General features: G+C 44.0%; 1 protein-coding gene across 1 annotated transcript in view; it reads left to right on the forward strand.

Annotated features, from left to right (window-relative positions):
- LOC138625292 (receptor-type tyrosine-protein phosphatase S-like) overlaps window positions 1–12329 on the forward strand; it is a 69190-nt gene that overhangs the window by 49455 nt on the left and 7406 nt on the right. Inside the window, exons 13-29 of the mRNA XM_069706114.1 lie at window positions 500–817; window positions 947–1140; window positions 1284–1310; window positions 1550–1667; window positions 1857–2519; window positions 3270–3364; window positions 4229–4482; window positions 4790–4877; window positions 5105–5323; window positions 6539–6696; window positions 7459–7473; window positions 7705–7817; window positions 9546–9643; window positions 9916–10039; window positions 10511–10686; window positions 10886–11005; window positions 11795–11949. Coding sequence (XP_069562215.1) covers window positions 500–817; window positions 947–1140; window positions 1284–1310; window positions 1550–1667; window positions 1857–2519; window positions 3270–3364; window positions 4229–4482; window positions 4790–4877; window positions 5105–5323; window positions 6539–6696; window positions 7459–7473; window positions 7705–7817; window positions 9546–9643; window positions 9916–10039; window positions 10511–10686; window positions 10886–11005; window positions 11795–11949 — 2935 coding nt within the window. The remainder of the gene's footprint in view (window positions 1–499; window positions 818–946; window positions 1141–1283; window positions 1311–1549; window positions 1668–1856; window positions 2520–3269; window positions 3365–4228; window positions 4483–4789; window positions 4878–5104; window positions 5324–6538; window positions 6697–7458; window positions 7474–7704; window positions 7818–9545; window positions 9644–9915; window positions 10040–10510; window positions 10687–10885; window positions 11006–11794; window positions 11950–12329) is intronic.

A 12329-nucleotide genomic window follows, 5' to 3' on the forward strand; every position in this document is an offset into this window, starting at 1 on the left:
ATGGTGGCTGCTGTTGTGAAATGTATATATTTGTCTGTGCTCCCGTGCGGTGAGCTGTGCATTCCTGCTTCAGAGAGAAAGACCGACTTTATTTTTTTTTTCATTCATAAATCTGGATCCTTTTATACCACAAGCTACAGCCAGAGGATAAAATATAATCACTGGCTATCGGATGCACATTCTCCTTGGGTATAATTAAGTTGTCCACTCAGGGTCGATACTCGTGTCTCTGGTTTATTTCATTAGGCTCTAAGCCTAACATTATGCCTTTACATTACATGGTTGCTCCCCTTTTTTTGCCTGAGTCATGTTTGTCCCAGTGTTATCTCTTTCACTTCAGTTTACCTTCATTTCTTATTGTTTCCTTTTTTTTTTTTTTTTATCCTTATCTCCTATCCTTTTGCTTGTATTTTTCCCCTTTCTTGCTTTTTCATTCCTGTGCTCTTGGGTCTCTCCTAAACTCTTTGCCAACTGCCCTCCTTGCCCCTTGTCCAATCAGAGCCCTCCGCCGCACCAGAGGGTGTGTCCTGCGAGAGTGCCAGCTCCACCTCGCTGAGAGTAAGTTGGAGGCCACCTCCAATGGAGGGCCTGAATGGCGAGTTGGCAGGTTATGAGCTGAAGCACCAGAGAGTTTCTGGGGCAGGAGGCGGTGGTCAGGGCCTGGAGGTGAAAGGGCTTCCTATCCCAGCCCAGCAGGGGCAGACAGAGGTAGTGGGGCTGGAGAAATGGAGCTGGTACAACATCACCATGGCAGCCACCACTGCCAAGGGGACTGGACCCAACAGCCCAGCTGTACTATGCAGAACAGACGAGGATGGTAAGAGTGAGAGCTAGAGATCAGTTCTAAACGGTATTGATTCTTTAGTTGATTATTTACTCGCTGGACATTTGGTCACTTAATTAATTCTGCATTTGGCCATGTGTGTCTGTGTGTGTGCGTGATTAGTTCCTGGTGCAGCCCCTCGTCAGGTGGACGTCCAGCCTCTCAACTCCTCAGCACTTAGAGTCACATGGCGTTCAGTGTTGCCACGGTTACGGCAAGGCCAGATCCGTGGCTACCAGGTGCATTTCAACCGTGCAGAAAGCGGTGAATCTCGCAACCTTCCCCGGATCAAAGACCTGTTATTGGATGAGTCTCAGGTGACATCATAAGTGAATATTTAAATTATTAAATGATGTTCATCTATTACATCCTTAAACTTCCTCTCCTTTGGGTCCTTTGACTCACTCATTCTCTCGTCTGTCTCGGCTGCCTGCGGGGCGTGTCTCGTCTGTGGGATAAGATGGAGGAGGATGACTCGACTCAATATGTGAGTGCAGACTCCCCATTCTCTTTTCATTATAAATGAACTCTCTATTAATAAATACGGCACAATGCTGTCAATTCATTACAATTTTCATTAAGTTTGACCACCACAGATTTGATTAGCCTCTGTTATTTCACTTTTTGATTATTTCTTCCTGATGCATATTTGTTCTTGTATTATTTGGAATTGAAAGGGATAAGTTTGCAGTATTTGATGGTGCTAATGTGTGTTTTCTCCTTCAGGAGCTGATTTTGGGAGGTCTTAAAGCAGAGACTTTGTACTCTGTCTCTGTGGCTGCGTATACTACCAAAGGGGATGGAGCACACAGCAAAGCCAAGCTGGTGCAGACCCCGGGGATTGGTAAGCATATATCTCTATACAGTGCACAGTTCAGTGCACTGGATTTAGTGGCATACTCAAAAATTGATCTTACAGTGAGCTGCACCAGGAGACAGCAGTAGATAAATTATAATTATCTTACGAGATTGAAATGATATATGTTCTTATTTATGTATTCTGATTTTCCACTGCCCACACTTTCATTTTCAGTGCCCGGCCCCCCCTCCCTTTGGGTGCGTCCAGGATCAGGTCCATCAGTGGTGGTGCGGTGGGCTCCTCCGCTAGAATGCTCTGAGTCAGGTTCTGATAGCCGTGGGGCCCCAGTGGAAATCCAGGGCTACCACCTACAGTTTGGCCTGAAGAATACCTCTCTAGACACCACAATGGATTTCACGAGCCGCGAGAAAAACTTCACTGTCGAAAACCTCTCCCCAGGCTCCTCCTACGTCTTTGTCCTTTCAGCAAAGAGCCGAGCGGGCTACGGAGATGTAGTGCTGCAGGAAATAACAGTTCCCATGTTTCCACCCGTAGGACACCCCACAATATCTGACTTTTATAACGCCACTTGCTGCTCCCTGCAGTTCTCCTGGTTGCCTCTTGCCTCAGAAGAGGGCAACGGTGTCATTACAGAGTACACTATAGCTTACAAAGAGGCTGCAGGCTCCAAACCCTCTGCTGACCAAGCCCCCTACGCCTTACCAGCCCTTTCTGCTCCCCCATGGCTGATCACACTACCAGCGAGTGAGTCCAGCTACACCATCCTGGGCCTCAATCACAGCACATCCTACGAGGTGCAGCTCAGAGCCCACAACAAGGCAGGGCCAGGCCCCTTCAGCCCACCTCTGGTGTGCCTCACCCTGGCCTTTGAAACAGGTAGGGCTGGCCTCAGGCCTTGGGAACACCATTCAGCTTCTAAGCACTGGTTCAACTTCACATCTCCCCTTGCTGTGGATTTCACTCCAAAACACTAAACTAAATGAAGTCTGGGCCAGTTCTTACAGGTCTGCCTTTCACCAGTCCACCTCAGAGAAGTTGAGAACTGCAAAGTCGGGTGGAACACGACTACTCCCCCCAATCTCCTCCACTCACTCACTTATACCTCCATCACCTACCCTTCACAACCAGTGGAAGCAGGCTGAATGTTAATGGATGTTTGCTTCGAGAGCACTGCTTATCACAAACCCTCAGGTAAAAGTCAATACAGAGCTTGAATATACAGTATCTAATAGAGAAGGTAAGTGTTCAGTCTGATTTGAAGTGAAAACGGGCGTCTGGTGCGGTATCTGCAGGTAAGCTCTTTTATCTGATAGACCTTCACTGCCACCTTTTCCGAAGCCTTTGCTGACATGTTGAATTCTGAGTTGAACAAACACAGCCTTACACTCCGACAACGTGGCATGTCACATTCCTGCAGCCAATCTGTCTGTTACTTCTACTTACTACTCTCTCATTCACTTTCCTCATCACCTGCCCATCCTCCTAACCATCATGTATCCTTACCCCCTTAACAGATCACACTGTTCTCCATTTTTACAGGTTTGCACTGGGAAAGCAGAGGATCGGTTGATTTGAATAAGATGCTTATCACGAGTGACTTTTTTGTTTGTTTGTTTGCTTCCCCAGATGTGCCGAGGAATTTCTCTGTCCACCTGGCAACTAAGACCAGTGTTCTTCTGACATGGGAGTTTCCAGAGAGCAGCAACTCCTATCGCTTTACTGTATGTCATATTATGATGTAACATTTGCAGAGTCCTCATGCTTTATAAAACCTGGCTTTTTAATAGTTTTCTGTATTTTTAGTATGCATGACTCCAACCTGAATAGTACTTCCGACAGTGGATATATATACCCCTGAGCATATATAGTTCCACCCACAGAGGGCTGGCTTTATGTAAAATTCTATGAACTATGAATTACATAACAATGAACATTTACTATATGTTGCCAAAGCCGCCCACATGCACCTCACTAATCAACATGTATCTCATTTACTTAATTCAGGGGACAAAAAGTTTATAGTAGTTATCTACTCTGCTATTTTTTGGCTGGGCCCAGTAACTTCCTGGAGTTTCCATTGGTTGCCAGGCTACTGGTCCTGGCCAAAAATAGTTTGGCACATAATCTGTCACCAAAACAGTGATGTGTCATTTTCAAACTTAGTTTTTTGTGTGGATTAAACAAAGAAGATGAATCTCGTTAATTTAGAGGCAGTTTTTTCACTGTTGGACAGAGCCAGGTTAGCTGTTTTGTCCCTGCATCTATTATTTATGCTAAAATAATCTGGTTGGCCTTTGGCTCTATCTTTATATTTACAGTAGGTGTGGTATTGATTTTCTCATCTAACTCTTGCAAGAAAATTAATTAATATATTTACAAATTTTCCCTTCAAATATGGTGCAAACTGCCCAACAAACCCTTGAAAGCTTTATTCAGGGTTGCCATGGTTGTGTACTGATAAATAAATAAATTTATTTTGGCAGCTTTAAAGTACTCTAGGATATCATTAACACACTTTATATAAATTAGCATCCATGCCTTTGACTTTATTATTGTCTTCTCATCAACCTTTTTCCTCCTTCCAGGTGGAGTATAACCGTCAGAAAATGGAGGTGGACGCTCGCCTAAGAAAGGCAGTCATCCCGAACCTTCAGCCTGACACCAGCTATGACTTTAAAATCACCGCTCCTGAGGGCAACATGGGAGGCCTCCGCCACCGCATTACCGCCAAGACATCCCCACCGATCACTATCCGCCGCCCTGAGATCGACCACACCCGTGACACTGAAACCACTGTCACAATAATTTTGCCATCACTGGAAACTCGCACTCCTGTCAAGTGAGACTGAAAGATTGCGTTTTAGATGTCCATGAAATCGGCGCCATGTCTTCTGTAGCCATGACAACTATTTCAACCATCTGACTTACTGCTGTATTGAAATCATCCGCCTCGCTGTTCTTCAGTCAGACGATTACATCCTGCAACAATGGGGGGCATGATGATAACAGTACATGACTGATAAGATGTTAAGATACCGCTGTGTAGTGCAACAAGTTGCCAGGGAAACATGAAAATAGTTAGCGACCGTTTGTTATTGTGTGAGTGCAGCTGGTGTTATGTTATTCATCCTCTTTTGCTCCCACAGGAATGTTTATGTTGTTGTGGTTCCGCTGCGAAAAGCCCGCGGCGTCATCAGACACCTCAAGAGCCCAGATGAAATGGACCTAGAGGAGGTGAGAACCACAACAATGATGGCCCCCACCGATGTCTGAGCCTGGAAGGGGGAAAAGACCTATAAACACACACACACAATCCCATCTCTAAACACTCTTGGCAATGCTTACCCTTTTTATTTCAATATCAGTGTTTAAACATTAGTCATCGATATTGGAAAGTCTAATTTTTCTTGTCGGTGTCTTCTCCCTGTCTGTTGTCTTCCTCTTCTCTCTCCATCTCACAGCTGTTAAAAGACATCAGTCAAAGGCAGAGGGATTCTCGACAGCAGAAGCAGGTGGACCTGCGCAGGGCTTACTTCACAGCCCGTTTCACACCTGCCACCCTACCGGCCTTCTTCACCCTGGGGGACCAGCTGGACTACGGAGGCTTTGAGAACCGAGCTCTGGAGCCCGGCCAGGAGTACGTCTTCTTCATCCTGGCTGAGCTGAACTCCACAACCGGGGTACGAGAGCCACTACGTCCCGTCTCTTTCCCTTTGTTGTTTTATAACCACTCCCTCTTTCCCCCCCACGCCTGTGTTTCCCTGCCGCAGGCTGTCACTATACATCGTAATCAATATGGCCTGGCTGCTAAAACAATAAAATTCCCGTCAGTCAAAGTGTTGTAAGCAAAAGGCAATAACCTTCACGTTCCTCCATCACCACCGCTAATAAAGAGTGAGTGTACCTACTGTGGCAGTGGAAGAGATATTACCTTGTGCTCTGCTGGTTTTGTATGTGCATTTAAATTGGAAAAGACATAAATATACAACTTGAATTTAACTTGATTTTTTTTTCCTTTTTTTTTATTATTAGATTTTTTTTCTTTTTTTATAAGGATTGCTTTTAGTCCAAGAGATGCTCTTCAAAAGACCTTCTTAACTAACAAGAAGGCAACAGTTAAAACATCAATAAGCTTATGTACATTCTTTAAATGTTGTCTTTAATGTCAAAGACAGATCAAATATAATCTCACACACGTATGCACATGGTCTGCACTTATACAGCATTTTATCACCATAGCAGTCTCAAAGCGCTTTACACCGCTTACCACTCAAAAAAACGCTCACACAATAATATTGACACAGCTGCCCTGTGAAGGTACTTGCCTACCATCAGGAGCAAATTAGGGTTCGGTATCTTGCCGAAGGACACTGCAGCATATAGACAGAAGAAACGAGGGATACTATTATGATCATAGGGTAACCAGCCCTTTCATAAAAATAAGTCATGCTTGAATGTTTACTTAAAAAATAAATTAAAAAAAGAGCGTTAGATTTCATTATACACCTTTTTTCCTGGCTCATAGTTTGTGGAATTGTTGTACTGAATAGCCTAATTCAGTACAACAATTTACCCTTTTAGAGTTGCTTTTAATGTGTGATTTAAATTGTCTTGACTGTTATTGATGGATTTTAATGTGACTAATGTTGTGTGATTTATACTTTTATTGTGTTGCTTTGATCACTTTAACCTGTAAAGTGTCTTTGAGTATCTTGAAAAGCATTATACAAACATAATGTATTGTTATTAATGTCAGCTGTTCATGTTATTATATCTCCCGAGAAAAGTAAAACCCTCGGAGATGCCATGTTAATGATCATTTATCAACAAAAACACCAGCACTTCCAGGGTCTTACACAATTTTCCTGGCTCTGTTCCTGCATGTTTGTTTACAGAAGATGTACGTGGCCAGCCCTTATACAGACCCAGTGATTGCCCCGGACTCAGACCCGCAGCCCTTTGATGCAGGTGATGGTCTGATCTGGGTGGTGGGACCCGTCCTGGCTGTCGTCTTCATCATCTGCATCGTTATCGCCATCCTCCTTTACAAAAAGTGAGTGGGTCGAACTTCATAAAAACAAAATGTCACTTCTCAGACTGTTGGGTACACCAGGTAAATGCCAAAGCAAGCTTTGATTATGACCTGTGGAGGATAAGACTGGCTTTATTCTATATTTTTCACAATATCAATAACTGGCCTTTTTGTGGCTCTCAGCCCAAACCCATTCACACTTCCAGAATATGTAAATGTTAAATGTCCCACAGATAAGTGAGACATTCATCTAAAACATCTGGGCCCTGTAATTTTCAACAAACACTTCTCAAATGAGTGCCAATAATGTCTTCGTTGGGGACAATTTTCAGCATTGGATTTGCTTTTCGAGTGAGTGCTTACAGCAGCAGGACTGTGTATGATGGGCTGACTCAGAGTAAACTACAGTGCCAATGCTAATTGTAATTAAATAACATGTCACCCAGTGTGACTCACTGATGTGTTTTACACAACATACATCGTCTGGTGCTTGTGTTCTGCTTGCGGCTGCCGCTGATGTTCCCTGAACCAGATTTGTTTAATCTTCAGCTGCTCTCCCACAAATACAAAAATTTAATCAAATTTGTTCCAATTTAGAAGTTCGTTCTGCCCTCAGACAGCCGTCAAACAGTCCGACCCCGCTGTAGGCCTGTGATATGTGCTGCAAGCCATCAGGCTTTTGAATACAAATGCAAGATATTGATTTTGGTCTCTAACAGCCTGTCTGTTTCCTTCCTTTTCTTCCTCTAATTATTCCTCGCCTTGCTCTTGTTTCACTGGAAGCAGCAAACCTGACAGGTAAGATTAAGCCAATGTCAAGCTCTTTGTTCGTTTTAACCCGCAGTAATTACATGATACCAGCTGTTGTACGGGAAACTTATACAAAGCTGTAAAACACCATATCTTTTAATGCACTATTTACTTGAATCAAGTAGACATGCTAATGATGTGTCAGCAGTGAGTCTGGTTTTCTGTCCCTGGTTGTTTGCATGTGCTAATTGCTCATTTGACTTTTCGGTGTCTGAGCAGCAAGCGCAAAGACTCTGAACCGGGAACCAAGAGCCTGTTGAGCAACGCAGAGATGATGGCCCATCACCCAACAGACCCAGTGGAGATGAGGCGCATCAACTTCCAGACGCCTGGTAAGAAGCACCCAAACACACACTTTGTATTTGCATAATAGAGTCTACTTCCAATTGCTTACTGTTTAAATGAAATATTCATGCCACTAATTTTATCCTTGGTAAGAATAGGCAGACAAGATTTCAAAATTTCGCCTCCGCTTCACAGCCAACATGTACCTGGCAGCTTCCTAAGATCAAAATGGCCGCTGCCCAGGTAGTACAGTCAGTGCTGAGTCATAACGGTGTGACAAAATCTGATCATCTCTACTCGCCCACATTCCACATGCCAAGCTGCAGATAGCAGCACCAGAACAGACACAAATCTGTTTCATCAGTCTTGTATGTTTAGAGCTCAAAATGATACATCAAAAGGTGTGTTGTGGGTTACTTGTGGTCATTTGTAAAGGAATTGGTTCTGTTTTCACCAGTATAGCAAACTAAAGCCCAACTTTGAAGTAACTCTGTGGATTTTCCCGCTCCACACCCCCTGCCGAGTGAGATCTAACAACACAGCTGTGTTGGCCGTGGCACCGGGCCGATAACGCTTCGCTTTCACTTCTTCCACTCTGGAAACAACATCCAAATAACTCATGACCTGAAGGAATTTAATCACTGTTCTCAGTATATTTTCATGGTTGCAGTTTATAGAAACGTTACAAAGTCTTTGTTGAAAAGGTGGCGAGATGTGCCACCATGGAGAAAGGTTAGCGGCTGCCAGGATGCACATAAAAGGTCAAAGAGACTACATTTTTTTTTAATCAGTAGATGAAGAGTTTTATTTTTACATCTTCCAAAGAAAAACCCCACATATATCGCACGCCGGCTTTCATCATCACAATTTTTTTATCTCGTGGTGCAGGAACCTTGAAGCTCCCTCCTCGCCCACTTCTCCTCTCTTGTGCTTTTGAGATGCTCGGCACCGATGAAATTTGTTTTCAACAAAACCGTCTGATGCTATCTGAGGTCATCTTGGTCGTGACAGGAGCATTTTGTCGTGGTTACCTGTGGGGTGTTGCAGTGCCAGTGTGCAGAGGAAAATAAGCATTGAGCTGAGCCTCGGTTTGATGGCAGCAGAAGAATGACTGAAATGCTTTCCCTGGGGCATCGACATGAATAATGTTTCAAGAAACATCAAAGATGCATTCTGACTTTGGCATTATGGATTGTGTTTATTGTACAAATAGCAGTGTTACTTTGATTTATTGTTGCACCCATTTGCTTTCTGAATCGAGAGTGGATTTCTATCGCTTCTCTTTTCTCACTCCAGCTGTGCAAAGAAATGACTGTAGGAGGCATAGGTTTCTTCCTCTGTATGTGTGTGTGTGTGTGTGTGTGTGTGTGTGTGTGTGTGTGTGTGTGTGTGTGTGTGTGTGTGTGTGTGTGTGTGTGTGTGTGTGTGTGTGTGTGTGTGTGTGTGTGTGTGTGTGTGTGTGTGTGCAACCCTCCTAATTAGTGTTCTGTGTGTGTGTTTGTTTTCTCTGAGTCGCTGCTTCTCTGATCAGAGAAAGCAATTTATCAAAGAAAAACAATTTACAAACAACTCTCGCCTCACTTTGTCCTCGCACATGGATCAAAATTGATTTTCTGCCTCAGCATGTTCCTTAATGATATGTGATGTTGTCTGATTGTATAATTATCTTCACATCTTTGCATATGAGTGATGTCAACCTGCAGTAATTTGGGTTATTCAGCTTTAGTGTGCATCTCCTTGGACCCGGTGCACCTCTGACCCTTGTTGTATTGTAGGAATGATGAGCCATCCTCCCATACCCATCAGCGAGCTGGCTGAGCACATCGAGCTGTTGAAAGCTAACGACAACCTGAGACTCTCCCAGGAGTACGAGGTGAGAATTGCATTATCATCCCATATAAGTAAAGACATAACATCCCTATTTTTTAGAGATGTTAAGCCTGTTAAGGCTTCGATTCATAAAGCAAATGTGATTTGACTTTTGTTTATCTGTTTGCAGGCTTATATGTTCATGATTTATTTAGTAGTGCAATTCATTGCTGTAACTTGCCCACATTACCAAGCACTCTCTTTCCATTATCCTAAAATGCATTACGAAAATATACCGCCCCACAAAATGAATGTGTCTTTGCCGCTTCTTTCCAGTCGATCGACCCCAGTCAGCAGTTCACCTGGGAACACTCCAACCTGGAGGTTAACAAGCCCAAAAACCGCTACGCTAACGTCATCGCATACGACCACACCAGAGTCATCCTGACTCCCATTGAAGGTGAGGATTAGCTGGAAATGAGTCTCAAGTTAAAGATGTTTAGAGTTTCCGATGGGAGAGCATATTCGAGTTCAGGGTGTGTGTGTGTGTTGGGGGGGGGGGGGTTGGTAGAGCTGCGTGATGGATGAAATCTGAAATTGCAAACAGTGCTGGAGACCGGCTGTGTGCAGCGACATGAGACTGACAAACAGCGCGAGTGCATTCAAGTGCAACCAGCACTCCTCCAGAACAAGAACGAGGGGAATGGATTTGATCTGGAGCTCATGAATTTACGGCAACAGAGTCTTGTTTGTTTGTTTGTTTGTTTGTTGTCGTCCGCTAGTCATCCAGCAGCCTGCCTTTCGGAGGCCACTGCTGCCAGAAACAACCAATTCTTTAGATCGTTTGATGTCGTACACCAAGGTTAATTTATTATGCCTCCTTATGCAGATTGCAGTTTAGCATGAGTCTCACAAGTGTCTCGTTTTGCAGGTATCCTTGGAAGCGATTACATCAACGCCAACTACATTGATGGCTACAGGAAGCAGAATGCATACATCGCTACCCAGGGCCCGCTGGCGGAGACGTTCGGGGACTTCTGGAGGATGGTGTGGGAGCAGCGGGCCGCCTCTGTCGTCATGATGACTCGTCTGGAGGAGAAGTCACGGGTAGGAAAGCAGGCCTTCACCCACTGACCCTCATCCACAATTTTCATTACCTGAAGTGTCTGCCTTAGCTGCAATTTATAGTTGAAAAGTCTGTGTGTAAACAAATCTGATCAAAGTGAACAAGAGTGTTGCTTTTGTCCTGTCTGAAAACAGTCATAGCAGTAGAAACAATGATGCTGCTTTTCCTTTATCCTTGCAGATAAAGTGTGATCAGTACTGGCCAAGTCGTGGCACAGAGACATATGGGATGATTCAGGTCTCTCTGCTGGACACAATGGAGCTGGCCACTTTCTGCGTTCGCACCTTTTCACTGCATAAGGTAAATTATTTTGCTCTTTTTTTTTCTCCCTCTTCAAGCGTCCTGTTCCATCTGTATCCACCCTTACCTCATCACTCTGCCCTCACCTCTATTAACTTCACTGCCATATCCACTGCAAACTGCTTTGATCTCTCAAGCTTACACTTTGGAACCAGGAGCAACTGGAGTAATCATGAGTTTCCTCCGTCACAGAGCGAGCGGCGCATGTGGACACATGTAGGATAATAGATTAGTCTGGGCTGCGTGGAGCATTCAAACCAGGCCAGCCTCCCCGTGTCAGGCGCTGAGATTTGATCGCTGTTGGAAGCAGAGCAGTTTCTTATAGCACAGGGCTAATCTAGGACCATCAGACTGGCGTACCTCTGTGGCCTACTTACAAACACAGAAACTAGGCCAACTGTAGCTTCCAAATGTAGCACCGCTTCTCTACATTTTTGTTGATGTGTTGTGAAACGTCAAGTTAGGAGAAATGTCATACAGTAGAAAGTATTGCATATAAAATATTCAGAACTGAGAGTCTTTTTTGTAGAGAAGGTACAGTGTATAGGATTTTCTATTATTTATGATCTTTTCAAATCCGCCTACTACTGAAAGGAATTATAAAGGAGTCGTGATTAACAAAGAAATTTCTGAGTACCGTTTACTCAATCAAATTTTCTATTCCCTTGTGATTCAATAATAATGAAGCTAGCAAACAAACAAGACTCTGTTGCCGTAAATTCATGATGTGCGTACAGACAGTTATGACTTCTGTAAAGTATAATTTTTCCTTCCTGTTTCTAATATCAGAGTGGAAACAGTGAGAGGAGAGAGGTGCGTCAGTTCCAGTTCACGGCCTGGCCAGATCATGGTGTGCCAGAGTATCCCACCCCCTTCCTCAACTTCCTCCGCAGGGTCAAAGCATGCAACCCTCCTGATGCCGGACCCATCATTGCTCACTGCAGGTACGCACACATACAAGTTTATCTTTCTCGTAGAGAGTTAAATGCGAAGATCGGTGCTATTTTCATCATGACTGTGAAGTTTCAGTGAGGTAATGGTTAATTTAGCAGCTAGCCTGACTCAATGCAAATGTGAGAAAATCCGGCACTAAGTCACACTTCGGTACAAAAACCGAAGTGTACAAATGGAAAGGTGTGGATTTGTGGGTGGTAATATTGGGAACAGCTTCTTTGCCAAGCGCAACACTAAACTCCCTGCAGTCACCATTGTTTGAATCCTCCTGGTGAGAAGATTTCATCACTGCACCCGGCCAAGAAGTAGTCCAGTGCATATTAACTAACCTAACCTAGTTAACTGAAGTTTTTGATTTTTACACTTCAAT

This window comes from Brachyistius frenatus, unplaced genomic scaffold (genome assembly GCF_029030835.1).
Source record: "Brachyistius frenatus isolate BFR_SWC_R1_liver_20210118 unplaced genomic scaffold, ASM2903083v1 Contig_61, whole genome shotgun sequence".
NCBI lineage: Eukaryota > Metazoa > Chordata > Actinopteri > Embiotocidae > Brachyistius > Brachyistius frenatus.